We start from the raw sequence: 18643 nt of genomic DNA on the forward strand, positions 1-18643 counted from the left end.
TTTTCACAGCCTTCTTTGATCATATTTACCAAGGGGACTGATATTCTTGGCCACGACTGTACATACTGTAATAGATTTATTAGATCTATTAGATAAGAGATCTACATCTCCTTTTTCCAAAAGATGATTTCAGCTTCTTGATTTCCAATCGGATGCTTGCATATTTGTCCGACAGAGTCCACACAGGATAGTTACAATGTTAAAAAGCTGAGTTCTCCATTAGTGCCACAGTTGGGGTGCAAGACTCTTGGGTATTTCATCTGTGTTATCAGCAGTCCTCCCTGGAAATAACGCTGCCTCAGGCACCTGTGAATGAATTAACATCCATTACAGCAGCTCCTCACAATGCCTTTTTTCCAGCACATAGCAGTATAAATCATACTCACTCATCATTATGTTACTTATCTTATCATATTTGACTTCTGCATGGCATTTTAAAGAAATGGTTCATTCAAAAGGAAATGTTCTGTCATCATTTACACACCTTCATGTCGTTCCAAACCGGTCTGACTTTCTTTCTTTAGTGTAACACAAACTATCACTTCTGTGATGAAAAAGAACTAGGATCCATGCTCTCGACTGCCAAAATGATATTTTAGAAAAGCACAAAAATCAATTCGTATTGTGCAAAAAATGTCAAATGTTTCTGTTTTTTGGGTGAATGATTCCTTTCAATACATCCGCAGTAGATTTTCAGTTTGTTTGGACATTCTTATTGGCATTTGTTGTGAGCCTTCGCAATTCATTTGTATCCTTCTAGCTAAATGCTAAGATAATTGTTAGTTTAAAAAGTACACTTTTCACTTTTAATGCAGCATTCCCAAAAGATAAATATAAATTAGATTTTGCATACATTGAAATGGAAACTGTGAAGAAACGCTTCGTCCTGAACACACATACTAAATGAGTTCCAGGCTACCACACTAATATTAGCTCTGACGTCTATCCTATATTTCCTCTCGTACAGCCTGTGAGAAAAGCCTCTGTGTGAGTGAGTGATTTGCACAAGGATCACACTATTAGACTGCCAAAGTTGACATTAAGACCCAGACAAATGCAGATTTCACTCCTGGTCAATGTATGCAGTTGTATGCAACTGTAAGTACAGTACAGGACATAAAGAAATTGCAGTATATGCCTTATTTTTGCCATTAAATTATGTTCTTTTGTTCGATATTCTTGGAAATTATTGATACTATTAAAAAAAATAATGTTGGGAGATGCACAGGGTGTATGCTGTAAACTTTTACACTCTTGGTTAATTTAAAGGTGTCAGTCTTTCTCAGTGGGTGTAAGCTAGAGTAACAATATTAGGTCTTTTAGGCCCTGTTTTAGTGTGAGTTAATAGACTCCCTGTCTGGAGCTCATATCCATGTAGACTCCCTCATCGCTGGACCATGGGGTGTCGTCAAGACAACCTCACGCTACAAAGAGCCTTCACAGCCCCATTCAGAGGCACGAGAGAGAGGGGCTTTTGTGCTGGAGTTGTGGGTGGGAAGTAATATATTCATTTAGTGTGCAAACAGATGAATAAGCATGCTAACTCGGCTCCGTTGTCTATCACATTTCATATCTGTGAGCAGCTAACAGAAGTCCACATTTACATGGTTAATTGATGCTGGATATGGTCATACTGATCTCATATGGACACAGACACACACACTCACACACCCGTACATGAACTCATGTCACAATGAAACCGAAAGCTCAGAAATGAATTAGCCTCTCACTCCGCCATTTGTAAGTTGAAAAAACAAGCACTGTTGAACTATGAAGACAACATTACTCTGTATTTCTGACCGTCCCGACCAGCTACATTGGCCCAAGCAAGGATGTGAGTTTGAGGTATCTGTTTCTGTGACTAATGGCAGATGGAGGAAGGTTTCTGGAAACTTATTTTTAAATATATTATTTTGATTTGTAATCATGCCAGATCTGATTATAAAGAAAAAAGATACAACTTGATTGCAAGCTGCAAAGATCCTTAATGAAAAAGTGTACTTATATTTGTAATTACCCTATTGTCTTTCATTGTATGAATCGAAATATCATCAAAATTTAATTGCATCAAAATATCTTCTTAAGTATTCCCCAGAATGAAGAAATAGATGTGTGTATTATGGAAACATATCACACATGTTTGAGACTATTATACATTATTATTATTTTTTTCATTTTTGGATGACTTATTTGGATGAGTCTCAGAAACATATAGAAATGTTAGGTTACTTTTGCCATCATCTAACGCTCACTTAAAGATTATCTTTAAAAACACTATTAATTTAATAACAATGTTAAATGTGATCTTCAACAAATCTCAAAATAAATATCCATTCACTGTAAATTATGATGTTGTCTATAATGGCTGAATTCACTTGTATAATTTAGTGTTTAGTATTTTATACTAGAAAAATATAAACCATTATTGGTTGTCAGCTGTAAAATGAAAATAATTACTGACTTACCATATCGAATAGTGCATCCCCTAGTAATGAAATTTAATTTGAATGATTGTAGTTTTGTGTTTTTGTATTGTCATAATAACCCCAAACAGAAACGACATTATCATATGCCTGGATAAACTTGTATTTAATAAACTCAGATGGACATCTAAAACGAATTAGAAGGGAAAATAATAGTATAATTTATAAATAACTTTCATTGTTTTATTGTTAGGAGCACAAAAACAAAGAATCAACTCCGTTAAGGGTAAAACATGATGTTAATAGGATTTAAAACGATTATTTGGATCCATGTTGATGTTAATGGCTTTAACAATATATGGATAGCCAATATAACGCTGAGGCCTTTGGCTCCTGTTCAGCTGCCATATTAAGTGAGCCATTTGTGATGCTGTCCTGCAGGAACGTGATTTTGTACGAGCAGCCGACATAATTCAGGGAAGTGTGTGAATGTGAGGGCAGGATGATAACAGCTGGCTCTTTCATCATACTGCTGCTAAATACAGTTACTACAGGCTGTGTATACAGTCACTGACACAGCACATGTCCCCTGACTCACACAGTACAGTGATGCCTTGTCTAGACACAGGACACGAGTCAAAATGCAACCAAACTCGATGCTTAAAACATAGTCATTTTCGGTGCAAATATTTCTTTTTTTTTTCTTTCTTTCTGTGGAAAGAATATTCACACAACTCTTTTGGATACATCAACCGTTCATAATCACTGTTGCCATAATAAACAGAACGATAAGGAAAAAATTATAATAATATATAACCTCAATATTTTTTGTTTATCCTATATAAATGGTTATTTGTTTGAGATTATCAGTGATGTATGATAGTAATGTAATTATCTTATTTCATTCAATATTATTAATATTATTCAGTTATTAATAAAATGTATTAGTTATAAAAATATATGCAAACACAATTTAAGTAGTTGTTTGTAAGATTATCATAGAGTAATAATGCCATTATCATTTAATTATTACATAAAATATTTTATCATTAATTTAAATTATTACAATATTATCAGTTATTAAAATATTATTTATAAAATCATTATTTTGTATTTTTATCTGTGTATTATCTAAATAGTAATTTGGTTAAAATTTTTAAAGAATGTTTATTGTTGATTAAATGTATCAATTATTTTAAGAAATATTATTTAAATGTATATAAATAATTATTTGTAAGATTATCAGTGAGTAGTAAAATAATAAGTACTGTATGTGATATATGATTATTTAAAGCTGCATTCTGTAAATTTTACTTTTTTGGTTAAAAATGATCTAAAATAAATTTTTGAACAAGTACATAATCAAACAGTGTTCAAATCTATCTCCTTACCTAAGCCTGATTCACAAGGATGAGCTTGTAATAATTTTTTCTAATTTGAATGGTACTGTTCCCACTGGAAATACGAGCTTGCCGCTGTTCATCTTTGTGTCATTGTGTCTGTATACATAAAGAAGGAGTCCCACCTAGTAGCGGATGACTGATATATCGGCTGATATCTGGCATCTTTCAAATCTCGGCATCGGCAGATAAATTTTTCTGCTTGGCCGGTGTGTTTAAGGAGGGACTTTTATTTTGACGGCGAGCAATATCGGTTGACCACTACCTGCTAGTAGACTCTACCGCATGTGTGGATGCTGCAGGTGGCAGATTAGCAGATAATGCTAATACACACTAAATACACAGTCGTGCAATCTTGATGTTGTTGAAATTAACAATTTGAGAACAAAGTACAACAATAATCATTTGCACGGTTTTACGTGATCTGAGCTAACTTTGAGATTTGTTATATTTAATCAGCATTGGAAGCGCAATTGATTGTGAAAAATGTTTTTTTCAGTTGGTCAGAACAAAACTCGCAGACATTTTACTTGGTTGTTTAGTTGACTTTTTTCGTTGAAACACTGCAGGTTTTACACAGAGATGGTGACGAAAAGGCAAAAGTTATGGACAGCAGCTTTAATCATTAAAAGATTGTATTATTAAATGATAACTTTTATTAAATATTATTATTATTATTTATTATATATAATCACGTAATTATTACAGTATACACAAAGCCATTGGCTGTAATGGTAAGCTATTGAAAGAGAGCCCCTGCTCTTGCCATACTTCAGAAAGAAATTAATTAATTTGATATGACATCATGGTGAGTAAATGATGAGTAAATTCCATTTTTGAATGATACCATTATATGTTTGCAGATATTTAAGAAACATGCTAAGTTAAAATACATGTTAATCTGAAAAACAGTGCTACAGTCAGTTATTCTCCTTTGAAAATGTCTGTTCCAGCCTGGATCATCAGTAGTGATCGACCGATGTATCGGTTTACCGATATTTTTCCCGATATTTAAGCATTTTTCCATAATCGGGTATCGGTTTTGTAATATCGGATTCGCCGATTTACGGCGCCATCTTGTGGCCGTTTTGAGATTTCCGCCATTGCAGCCCGGGCGTCTGAGGTGATCAGTCAACAACAACTCAGTGCACAGGTAAAGTATATGTTCTACTTGGTTTGCTTTAATTAATCAACTTTATTTAACATAACAGACATGCACAAATGAGATCTGAGACATAAATTCCTGATATAGTTAATTTATGCAGCTTTCTAAACAATTGAGACGAACTCATCGAGTTACGTAGTGTTGGTCATGTCCTGCTTCAATAAAGACGTATCTTTAAATGAATTAAATAAAACAGACATGAATGAGTGCATGTTGAAAATAAAAAAAATGTTTTTTTTATTCTTTTATTATGTGTTTTATGTTCTGTCGCTGTTATTCTGTTGTACTGCGGAGCTTCTGTCACGAAAACAAATTCCTCGTACGCTATGTGTAAACATACCTGGCAATAAAGCTCATTCTGATTCTGATTCTGATTCTGAAAAGCGTTGAATTTAATTCTCTATGTTGTATTTGCTCACCATTAGTCTAGAAGAGAAAGTTTGTTCATATTGCTTAGCAACTGACGGATGATCTGGAGGCTTAAGCACGGCCACTGAATGAAACTTTTGACAAGATTATCTTGTTTAAACACCCTAGATTATATTTTAATTTACTACATAACAAATATTTCGCTAATACACATATAAATATAGCCTACCGCTTTGTGGAAATTAATTATTTATTATCTCCATGCGCGATCGCGGTTGATTAAGTTATAATCAAACAGCACTTTGTCAGTTGGCATTTCATGATTAAACATTAGATTAAATTTAGATCATAAAATGCCAACTGACAAGTGCTGTTTAACTTTATATAGTCTCGGGAAAAAAAGTTTGTTCATATTGCTCAGCACCTGACTGGGTTGATGATCAGGAAGCCTCAAGCAATGCCACTGAATGAAACTTTTGACAAGATTATCTTGTTTAAACACCCTAGATTATATTATCATTTACTACATAACAATTATTTCGCTAATACACATATACATATACCGCTTTGTGGAAATTAATTATTTATTATCTCCATGCGCGATCGCGGTTAATTAAATTATAGTCAAACAGCACTTTGTCAGTTGGCATTTCATGATCTAACGTTAGATTGAATCTAGATCATAAAATGCCAACTGACAAGTGCTGTTTAATTTTATATAGTCTCGGGATAAAAGTTCGTTCATATTGCTCAGCACCTGACTGGGTTGATGATCAGGAAGCAAGCAGGCTTACAGGGCAGAATGCTGAAAGACTCTGTTTTCTACACTAAAACCTAGTTCTGCTTAACTGGGAGTATTAAGTTACACTACTAAATAGCTATGCACTCCTAAATAGCCCTCCCGCCCCCACCAATATGTTAGAATCATTTTTGTGCTTTATTTTTTTACCCATTTTTATTTTTTTACCTCATCAAAGCTTTTATTTTAAAACAAAGACACTTGCACTTGCACAGTGCACTTACATTTTTTGGACTCAGACCCCTCTATTTATTTGTGTATAAATATAAAGTTTTTTTTGTATGCAAGGAAGGAGTGATTGTTATAAATAAAATGTTTTTTTTTCAGCTCATTTGTGTTGTAATAATTGTCAGAAACAGAAGTATAACAGTAAATAAATATCGGTTCTGCATATCGGTTATCGGGTACATAAACATGCAAATAATCGGTATCGGTTATAAAAAATCAATATCGGTCGATCACTAATCATCAGTCTATGTTTTGGTTTGTGAAACCCTGCCCACTGCCAGTTAACCCAATTTTATTTCAGAACCGCGGGTTGCCAGTTGGCGGAAAACACAGTGCTTTTCATTTCATTCATCGACAAACCCTCTCCATTATTTTGAATTTGGACTGCAATACCTAGTTCAACCACTCGGTGTCAATCCTACATACAGCACCTTTAAGTTAATAATTAATGTAATTGAAAGCTTGTTAGTAAACGGTGGCTTGATTCTCCTGACCCTTCCTTGACCTCAGCTTGACACCAGCGTATGACGCCCAATTGAGTGCCTGTCACATCTGGGTCACTCAAACCCCCTTTCCTTGTTCCATCACTGTTAGATTCATCAAAGCAGCCCAAAGAAAGCATCTGGAGTTTGCTATAAAGGCAGAGAGTGTGTAAATAATTGAAGCCTGCCTCAGGACTCTCCCTGATAAACACGCGTCCTACGGCCACGTGAGCCCTCTTTTCATCTGAATGTAGGATAGGGCTCCAAAAGTGTCTGTTCACCCTCACCTGCAGGTGTGTGGCTCATCCCCCACCCCGGTTTTGTTTTATACTGTTCAGCTGAAGCTGTGGGATTTCTTTTCTGGTTTGTCGAGGCAAGACAAAGGCTAGTTTCTCAGAGGGGGACGGACATCACCCCTCTGAAAACGTCATAATGGGAAAACCCATGAAAAATTAATGACAGACAGCCATATTAGGAAGCTGCTGGGGGCCTTTAAATGCTCCTCAAACAAAGTCACTGGTATCGTGTCGGAGAGATGTTTAACATGTGCCTTGTTAAATTTGATTTATCAGTTCTGAACTCTGACTGATATCTGATAAGTTGGTTTTAAAATTTCTTGCCAAATGCAGAAATGCAGTCGGTTTAATTGTAATTACATATAATTTCAGTAATTAATCTTGGCAGATGTCTTCTTTTTCCTCATTCTCAATCATTGACTTGCTTCCTTCCTTTCTTGATCAGCATCCAGTTGTTTTTTTCTGGTCTCTTTGACAGCTGCCATCAATTACTATTGTGGTGCTGCCCAGCAGTCAGTGCTTTGCCACATGAACCAGGATTCAGATCTGCAGTTTTGCTTCTGCATTATTGATCACTTGAGAAGGACCTAAAATTTGCATATATCTGCTAGCACAAAACGTATGTACTGCACTGACAATGTCAGGGTTGGAGCAAATAAAACAATTAAAAATATTTTTTGTTAATAGAAGTAAAATATAAAATAAATATTAGATGGAAAAAAAACTTTTTTTGTCAACTGAAATGAAGATGAAATAAAATTTACGTATTATATTAAGCTAAAAATAATAGGTATTAAAATAAAAACTAAAACTGAAGAGAGAAAGAAATGAATAAAAAATAATATTAATACTAACATAGAAGCAAGTGTAGAAGCACTAAAAGTAAAAATTAAAAACAGTTCAAATAAACAACTGATAATATTTAAAAAGAAAAAAATGATAGCAGCACAGCAAAATTACTGTAAAAAATATAATTAAAACTGAAAATATAAAATTAATAATTTTTAAATAATATTAAAATACCACTGCTTTAAAATTAGAAATGTTGCCTTTAAAAACTAATTGAAATAATGCTAGTTTACATTAAAGTACACAATCTATGACAAAATGACAAAAGCATATAACAAAATTACTAAAATTAAATCTTATATATATATATAAATAATAACTATACATTACATAGCTATAATAGTATATATTTTATATTGGTTTGTAAAATAACACTGGTTTGGGGAGCTGCTTTGGAATTTTTACAAGGTACTGTAAATTGTAAGTAGCTGAATTACAGTCAAACACACAAAAAAAGTAAATACCTTAATATTAGCTGGTTTAATGACAGCTGACACGCTATCGCCCCCTTTAGTACAGTAACACAGACACTTGCAATGTTTTGGCTAAGCTTTTGTGTCTTCATATGCATACTCATGTGGGGAATATGTCTGGCTTAAGTAATCAAGCAATACAATACACTATTGCATCATAAATCTTATCTTAAGCAATGAGTTATTGCCAATATAAGCCCAAAAATCTTGCATGGTTGCACACTATGAAAATCCATACTATGATTAAAGACACTAATCCTAATTTAGTATACTATGCATTTAGCATGCTATACAACTCATGTTATGAGTTATATATTAACATTTATCTCACATGTGGTTTACTGTAATTGATTTGATGTGGGATTCTTAGGGTACCACAGAGTTTCAGTGCTGGTTTCTGTCAGTACACTGGCACTCCGAGTCGCTCTCATTGGTTTGTGTGTCAAGTGTAATTGTGGGCACAGGCGAGCTTGTAGAAAAAAGCACAGCATGACAGCGACAGCGCAGACAGATACAGTGAGAGTGCTGAGAAACTGTAGACTTAGCGGCGTTCATTTGCTAGTGTCTCCACCCGATCTGCAACTGTGACACAAGTGGTTTAGGATGGGGATATTTATAGTGCCGAGGGTCCAGCTGTCATGGGAAGTTCATCTGCTTGAAGGAAGTGGGAAACTATACTCTAATTACTATTTTTAAAATTATAACGCGTTAGATTACTCCCTTACTAAAAAAGTTATCAAATTACAGTAACGTGTTACTAAGTAATGTTACTGCCCAACACTGCTGTTCATTAACAAGCTGTATGTGATCTGGTGTTTTCAGGGTCTCAGAGACATTGTTAATATTAGCTAATGTTAATTTTACAACAATAATATTAGAACTGTAATTTTACAGTTGTACTGTTTAATACAATTATTGTTGTTGTTGCTGCTGTTGTTGCTGCTGTTGTTGTAAATATTATTATAATTTCTCAAATAATTTTTTTATTATATTTTACAGTGAAATATTACAACAGTAAAAATTTTCTCGTTTTGTTATTTTTACATTCAGTAATAATATATGAATAACTATATCTATAATAATTATTAGTAGCAGTGGTAGTAGAAGTAGTTTAATTTATTGTTGTAGGTTATTCATTATCTTAAATTTCTTTTTTAATTTTACAAAGAAATATTACTATTAGTTAAATATACTAATATTTATTAGTTTTATTAAAAATTGTATTTAGTTGTAGTAATGAGAATTACTATTATTAATAACAATGTTATTTTATGATATATAATCACAAATAGTTTTTACCAAATTATGCAGCTCTACAAGAAGGCACAATATTGCATTTTAAATCATAACCACAATTTTTATCAGAAAATCGCTAATCGATTTTTTTCACCCCCAAATTGTGATTTGATTCTTCTTTAAAACAATCAACATATTTGCAATGTTTTTTTTTTTTTTTTTTGCAAGTAACGTTTCATATCATCTTTTTGTTCAGTTGTGCACTTAATTATTATTAAATTATTTTTCCCCATGCTGATCTGTCAATCAAATCAGATAACTCCACCTTCTAAACTCGACTTAAAACTAAACGCTGTGTGGTTGGTTGTTTTAAATCAGATGATTTTTATCCTGTCTAGTTTTGCAGTTCTTAGCTAGTAAAAGCTGCACATCTGGACCAACATTAGTGATAAAGTCGGGCTTCTCAAGCCTCTGGAAAGGTCAACAATAGCGTCAGGAATGCAGGGTATGCTGCGATGCCCCTCTACGATCAGGAGCTCTATTAATAACATGAACATGCCACTGTTTCACCCTCTCACTCTTCCTCATTTCTCTTTCAGTTCTCTTTTCAGTTCTTGAGGATTGTTCACTACACCCATTCACCATATTTTACAGGCAAATCTCCTTTAGCGGAGAGGCTAACGACATCGGTTTGATATCTGAAAAGACGTCTAATAGACTGTGAATTATGTTTCATTCCTCATTCGATGTGCTGAAAGGCCGCATTGTCTCCAGAGATGGTTAAATAGCTTTCTTAATCATCCAGAGTGGCAACTTTACATGTTCATTGTCATGCCCAATGAGGCCTGACAGCGTAACATTCTGTTAGAGGCCATAAAAATGTGGGGTCACTGCCAACCCCTTCCAGAGACACAGAGGGGTCAGTCTCCTCTCGGCGCTGCTGTGTGAGCCTGTTGTTACCCTCCGGTCCCGGCGTCTATCTGTGCCCCTGGGAACACTTCCAAACAATACACTCCCTTCAGCCCAGGGACGATTCGGAGGGGTCGACTCAGAGTTTTATCCTTTAATACCGGGTGAAGTGCTTGTCATTCTTGTGTGGAATCCTTGCTCTCTCGCTTTTCTCTTTCTCTATCTCCTTCCCCCTCTTTCTCTATGACTGGTCTGTGAAAAGGAGACTCTGTATTGTGTTGGCTTTAACTGTCACTGGTGTTAAATCAACACCACCTGCATATCTGCTCTAGTGAAGATTTAAAAGCAGTCGGCCTAACGAGCCTCTATTATTCAGGTTGCTGTTCGCTAACTGTGGAGGATGAGCTCTTTTTGAGACCTTTTGTCTGTTTTCTAATCAGTCAACAGGACCTCTTGGAACACACCTCCAAAGTCTGGTAATAGGTCAGCTTGGGGCACTTTAATTTGTTTGGTTTTGTTAATAGTAGTTAATAGTTAATTTTACTGTCATTCTCTGTTAACTCGGGTGAAATTTATGCGTTTATATACAGTTTGGCAGAGGCACTTACTTGGTTAGCTTTAGCATGTTTGCGCTAACAAGTTTGTCATTAGTTCGCAACTTATACTTTACACTTTTAGTTGTAGTAGTTACCTCATTTTCAGACTATTTTGGTGCTTAAAACATTTTCTTACAAACTGTACACCTAATAAATTTCATTAAACAAATAAAGTTTTAAATGATGGACTGTGTGTTTAAAATTCATATTAGCTGATTCGTATCAATGGCCTAGAAAGCGTCGAATACTGACTTCTCATGACTCTTGTGTGCCCTTCAGTGGCGGTTCTACATTGAAATACACCCTGGGCGAGACCCCTTTCGAGCGCCCCCCTCGCTCATCCTGACCAGTGGCAGGATGAGCCACAATAATAAGTGCCCCTGAAATTGCAATTTAACTGCATTTGAAATCAAAAGACCATAGGATAATGTTTTATAAAGCTAAAACAGCCTACGGTCAAATTGACTCAAAACATAATAGAATGGTTACATAAACATGCTCTTACACACTAAATGTCTGTAATTACACGCTATATCCTCCTAGACCCGGAAAATAAAAACATTTATTTATTTCATTTGTTTCCCCATGTCATCACATTTTTTAGAGCATAGAAACAAATAGTAAAAAAAATACATTGAAAAATTATATTTTATTCACGTTATGCTATGGTCACTGGGACTCAGTTGTTTAAAAAAATAAAATGACTTTAAATTATGTGTATAGGCAAAAACAAAAACTTTTTGGGTTTCAGGATATTTTTCAACCAAAATTAGTATATCAATCTAACTATCATGGAGGTGCCATTAGGTTACTGCCTCAAATTATACGCATGACACACTTTTAGTTATGGCTTGTAAAACTATACTTAGGAAACAATACTTGGCATACTGTGTAGCAAATAAAATGCCATTGGTTATTTACAGGGCCTAATGTTAAACCAACTGATGGAAATGATAACTGAACTTTTAACAGTTTTATTACAAAAAAACAATATTATAAATTAGATCTCGCCATCGAGTTGAAACCAAATTATTGTTGTATAAGCATAGCAAGCATCATAGCAAAAAGGTTAACAAAGAGTTATACCCACCACCAATTAACATTAGCCCTTCATTCATGAAATGGATACTGTAATCATACAGAGACAATAGTTGCATACCTTTATCTTTTGCTCGTTTCTCCTCTTCTTCTTTTCTTTTTTTTCGAAATTGGGCACCTGGCTTTGACCTTTTCTTCTCCACCTCTGTTTATTTGGCACTCGACAATCAACAGATTTCCCATCCCCCCAACTGTCACTCAGGACCAGAAGTCAAGACTAAACCAATTCACCTTGATGACCGCATAATCGTCTTGTATTACCTAGTTTCATTTGCAGGAACTATAGGCCTGTATTATAACATTATGAATGAAATGTGGGTTATTTGGAAGAAAGTCGAGGTGTGTGACTGACTTTAGCCTATTATTAATTATTTTACTAGTGTGGATCCCCCGTCCCCGTCCACCCCCGCCCTGTCCGTTCCATTTGAGAGAGACCCAGAGGTGAAATGTCGCACGCGCCTCTCGCCCCACTCACTTACACTTCTCTCACAACACAAAGCTACAGTGGATATTTTCAGCAAGCAGGGACGCCGGTGTCCTGACATTTTATCCTACCCTGTCAGATTTTCCTACGCGGGTTTACTGCGCACGCGCACATCAATATCGCGTCCTTTGTCTTATGCTAAACAACGATATTTAATGTATCTGCATTACTGTAAGGGTAGGTTTAGGGCTGGGGTAGGTGTAGACTTTAATAAAAACGCAATCTAATTGGTAGAAAATAATATTTATTGTTGGTTTCCTGTAACTGTATCCCTTTTAGCTACAACTGCGAATATAACACATAATTACTGTATTTGCAGTACTGTAAGGGTATGATTAGGGTTGTGGTAGGTGTAGACATTAATAAATCATAACTTTACAGTAGAATTTTCGTTGTGGAATTGTACTACCCACTGTTTTGGTGGGAGGTAGGAAAATCTGACAGCGTAGGACAAATCGACAGAACACCGGCAGCTGCAGGGAGTGCCAATTTGCCAATTCCACACACAGTGAAATGATATAAATGACGAAAAACCGCTTCGCGACACAGAGGATTTTTTGTTTATCTGCTCGTGCTGCCGCGAAAAAATTACGCCCCGGGCGTAATCATAAGCGTATACAGCCCAATTACTAAAAAGAGCTTGCCCATTAAAAGTCCTTTGTGCAAGAATCAGACTTGCCAAACGAATGACTCATATGAGCCATTTCTTTTTAGTGCACCAAAAACATAAAGCATGGCCACTAAAATCATCAGGAATCAGACATAAGAACGAATTACTCTTATGACCCAGTTCTTTTTAATGATTCATTCAGTGTAACAAACCATCGTCATTTTGCCTAACAGCTATATTTATGTAAAAATGAAACAACATACTTATTCTGCCTTGTACTAATGTAAATTCTTGTATAAAAAAATTCTCATAATATTAAGATTTATTTTATTTTCAATCATTTTCACTTCCTTATTAAAACCTATTGGTTTGAAGGATAGTGGTGAAGTATACAGATTTAAATGATCAACTAATAGGTATTTTGGGGCTGAACTATGATCCTTGAATAGAGTCTTTTAATATGGCATCAAAGGATTCTTGTTCTGCATGATTTGTTGATATATTAACTATTGTTAAAAGTCATTTTGTGCTCAGAAAAAAAAGTTAAACATTAAACAGGGCACATTATAATGTATAGACATTTTTTTTAAGCTGTATTACACTTTTATTTTGCATGAAAACCAGTTTTTGTCTCTGACCTACATTAATTATGAAATTATTACAGCATTTCTGTTTTCCAAGTACTTCTTCCTCAAATGAAAAAGAATCATTTATAGAACAAGAATCGGAACCATTGTTACATTCCTTTTGATTCAAACCACCACTTTTATCTTAAACTTAAATAGACTACCTATACAAGTAATGTCTCTTTGTATTATTTTGTCCTGTTATTGACGTAATGCGCGTCATTGACAACATGTGCCACCGATAGTTGTTCGAATAGTTCGAATATTCGTGCTTTTTTTTTGTGAATATTCGAACGTAATTTTTGAGCAATTTTGACACCCCTAGTGCTCACTTGGGGTAATGGAGAATCAGGGGTGATGCTGAGCCATAACACAAGTAATAAAATCACATTATTTCACTTTTTATCTTTTTGATTGTTTAGGTCAGCTTGAATTGCCTCCGTGACTACTGCATTATAATTCCTTCTCATTAATCGCATCAAATTCATATAAACTATCATCAACAGTTTTCCTCCTCAGAATACAGGATCTCTGCCAATTAGCTACTGCAGAGCAATGCATTAGGACTCCGATGGTGGCCTGTATCATCCAATTTCCTGTCAGGGAAGGATTGCTCAGCTCAACAGCTGTGTCTCCCCTGAGCCACAAATGGCATTAACCCTGCTCTCTTCAGATTGCTCAATGCCGCTCCGTGTAAGAGCTAACCGGCATGTTTTTCTACCCTCACAGACTGTCTCCACAGGCATGTGCTATGCCACTGGATAACCAAGAGGACAGCAGCCTCCCGAACATTATATGTCTGACAAATGGTATGTGTGCTATTTTCCCATTGTATTTATTCAATAGGGTTGTTTTTACAGGCCTTGTCTGAAGATTGCGGTCTTGTCCAAATGATAATTCATTATTGCAGCAGACCACTTCATTCTATTCATGTAAATTGGTAACACTTGGTATTATTTTAAGTACATTTTTATTGTTACTTAAAACCTTACACCATGGTAATATTTATTTTAGATTATATTACCGTAATACAAAACAAAACAAAAAAAATACTACAATATGTTTTTGTTGTTATTGTTATTTTGTACATTTACACTTACATTATATATATTTTTATAATAGTTCAGAGTACCATTTAAATGAATATTAATTATTTCAAATTAATATTTTGAAAGAATATGGTATAATACAGAGTATCATACAGTTCTGTTGAGGTTGACTGATAAAAAAAAAAAAAAATCAGCAACCCTAGTATTGTTCATTGTTAAATATTCAATAGTAATATTTATATTTATATACTTCACTTAAAAGTACAAGACATTTTCATGGTTCAGTGCTTTTTATATATATATATATATATATATATATATAGTTTTCTTGGAGTGTAATGTTTCTTTTCATTCAGTATCCATTTTAAAAACTATTTGTTGATTTGTTGACAGGCCTGACAATCATTCTTAATTGTAATCATAATAATAGCCTAATTCCTTAAATGTTAATACATGTTGTTGACTATCTGTACTGTGTTTGAGATGACTCATTTGTAATACTGACCCATGTCACATGCGATCAGTGTTTTTGCAGTGCAGTGTGGGATGGCCCTCATCTTGACCCTGCTTCAGTCCTTCATCCTGGGTGCTCTGGGGGTCCACAGCAGTTACCCTCGCTTCTCCTCCAATGACACGGTCTTCCAGCACCTGGCATTGCACCCTGACCCCAGCATAGGCACAGTCTACGTGGGGGCTCGGGATCATCTGTTCCAGCTCGCTGGCCTTGATGGCCTCCGTCTTGAAGTGGACGAGAGAACCGGCCCGGTGAGAGACAGCAAGGACTGTCTGCCTCCGGTTACCCTGGAGAACTGCCCTCAAGCTGGGCTTGTTAACAATCACAACAAGCTTCTGTTAGTGGATCCATATTCCCTCCAGCTCATCACCTGTGGGAGTGTACACCAGGGCACCTGCCAGAAACGCAGCCTAGCCAATGTGAGCGAAGTCCTCTTCTCTGCTGAGAGGCCTGTTGATACGCAGTATGTGGCGGCTAACGACCCTACGGTGTCAACGGTTGGGCTTGTGGTGCGACCGCAAGACAAGGATCCTGTCCTTTATGTGGGACGAGGCTACACCAGCAGTCATCCGCCAGTTTCCACTCGCCAACTTTCGACAGAGCCTGTATTTTCCTACGAGGAAACCGCTAAGCTCGCTGTAGCTGGGCGCCTCTCGGAGTACGACCACAATTTTGTCGCAACTTTTGCGCGACGCAACCACGTTTACTTTTTGTTCTACAGGCGTGACCTGAAAGCTTCATCAAGGGAATACCGTACGTACGTGGCCCGGGTGTGTTTGGACGATCAGGCGTATTACTCCTACGTTGAGGTACCGCTAATATGCCGCTCGGGCTCAACAGGAAGGAACTACAGTTTCCTCCAGGGGGCGCAGGTGAGCGGTGAGGAATCTGGAGGCTCGCAGGTTTTGATGGGAGTCTTTTCTACGGGGGTTAGTGCTGCTAATGGACCCGGCGAGGAATCTGCTTTGTGTGTGTACTCTCTGAATGATGTTGACCACGGTATTGATTCTACACGAGATCTGTGCTACACGCAATACGGGGAAAAAGATGGCAACAAGGTGGCATACATTGAGTATGACGTTAAATCCAACTGTGCCTACCTGCCCACGGTGAGTACCCCTCGGTAATTTGATTCCAAAACAGTTGTTTCAAAATGTAATTTCTTTTACATAATTAATAATAAATTAATAAATAATTAATGTCTTTTGAAATTTGGTGGAAAAGACAATTTTCCAAAAAAGAAAAAAAATGATAGAGTTCTTCTGTGAAGCCCTGGAGAAATCAGACGATTTTATTAATGCTAGAAATATATTTAATTCATGAAGAGTTCCTTTTACAGGAATATTTGATAGACGCAGTTCACTTGTACATTGTCTTCACATTGAAACATTATACGTATATATTATCCATATAAATAGGTTTTGAGGTCAACCATTTCCACATGATCATCATAGTAGTTTAACTTTGTTTGAAAAGCATGGGGAAATGATGCCCACAATGTAACTCTAGGGAACTGGGCCACATCATTTTCCTCTAACAGTGTATTCAAACTAACATTTATCCTAATTTAGATGCATCGCCCCTCATTAATTCTCAGGCAAATTGCTGTAGCGCAGACGATTCTGCCTGCCATGATCTGAGTGGATTATGTTTTCACTCTTTGACGAGCGTAAGACCGGCCTACCTAGCATTAGTCCTAACAAGATCTTAAGACATATCAAAGACCTCAAGGATGTGGGCTCACAGGCACACAACCTGCTCATGACCTCCAAGTATTTGCCTATTCAGCATCCAGAACCCCGCCTGCTCGGTCCTAAACAGGGTTAGTGGATCAATAAACCCCCAAGCTCAAACTACTAATGATGTCTGCTAGAAAAGGGGGTAGAGAGGAGAAAGTCTGAAGAGGGTTACTTAAAGAAAGGAGAGCATTGCCTCTTAAAGGGATAGTTCGTTTAGCTAGTTTTAGCTCATTTATTGACCGTCATGATGTATTAACCAATATGACATTATTTCATAGAACACTGAAGGAAATATTATGCAGAATGATCATGCAGATCTTTTTATTACAATGAAAGTGAATTGGAGGAGATCTCCAAAAATGTAAAGAAATATATGTATATAAAGCTATTTAACTTTGGACTTATATGGCACGGTTTATACAGAATACATTTATAATAATTTATTATGCTTTTTTGTCCATATTGGTCCCTATCCACTTTCATTGAATGGAAAAGAGCAGCTTAAACATTCTTCAGAACATCTTCTTTTGCCTTCCACCAAAGGAAGAAAGTCATGTTTTTAACAACATGAGGTTGAAATGTCATTAGGGATGTCACTGATCCACAGACAAACACTGCCACCCAAATACAGGATTCTCTGTGCTTTTTGCAAATCCCCAAACACTGAAACACATTTCCCTGATCCCCATATGTTCTTTAGTCTGGTACACAAACAGATCACTTTTGATGATTAGGGAACATGGCATGACATGCAAACTAGATTTGATCAAAGAAAGCTGGAGCAGATCTGATAGTGTTAGTCTCTAAGAAAGGAGCAGCCTTGCCATCCTACTGTGAGACCAAGATAATCTTCATCTAATCTGGCTTTCTCTAAGAGGATTCGACAGCCTTGAGGCAATAGACTGAGAACCACGGTACAAAAAACACGAGATTTGCAGAGTTTATTATTACACAACATGAAACTGGATTGTGTCATGATGGTTTTGCCAAAACCAAAGTCACGAAAACTTGTTTTTGTGCCTCACAGAACACCCTGAACGCTTATCCTTGTGGCTCGGACCACACCCCGAGTCCAATGGCGAGCCGGGAGCCGGTTGAAACTGAGGCCGTGTTGAGCAGCTCATCCGCCCGTCTCACTGCTGTCGTCGTTAGTGTGAAGGAGGGGCACACGATTGTTTTCTTGGGTGACTCCAAAGGCTATTTGCATAAGGTTTGTGACATGAAAATTAGCCGTTTGACTGGTCATTTCTAAAACAATTTAGTTATGATTTATAGTATGCCTTTTAAACCACTAGGGA

General features: G+C 36.2%; 1 protein-coding gene across 4 annotated transcripts in view; it reads left to right on the forward strand.

Annotated features, from left to right (window-relative positions):
* Positions 1-18643, forward strand: part of LOC113092493 (plexin-B1-like) — a 66344-nt gene that overhangs the window by 22715 nt on the left and 24986 nt on the right. For 3 of the 4 annotated variants that reach the window (XM_026258107.1, XM_026258109.1, XM_026258110.1), the window contains exons 1-2: positions 15600-16715; positions 18373-18555. In XM_026258107.1, the coding sequence (XP_026113892.1) occupies positions 15600-16715; positions 18373-18555 (1299 nt within the window). Of the gene's footprint in view, positions 1-14772; positions 14853-15599; positions 16716-18372; positions 18556-18643 lie in introns of those variants that run through there. The other variant, XM_026258108.1, reaches the window with a different exon arrangement.

This window comes from Carassius auratus, unplaced genomic scaffold (assembly GCF_003368295.1).
Source record: "Carassius auratus strain Wakin unplaced genomic scaffold, ASM336829v1 scaf_tig00214604, whole genome shotgun sequence".
In the NCBI taxonomy this organism is placed as follows: domain Eukaryota; kingdom Metazoa; phylum Chordata; class Actinopteri; order Cypriniformes; family Cyprinidae; genus Carassius; species Carassius auratus.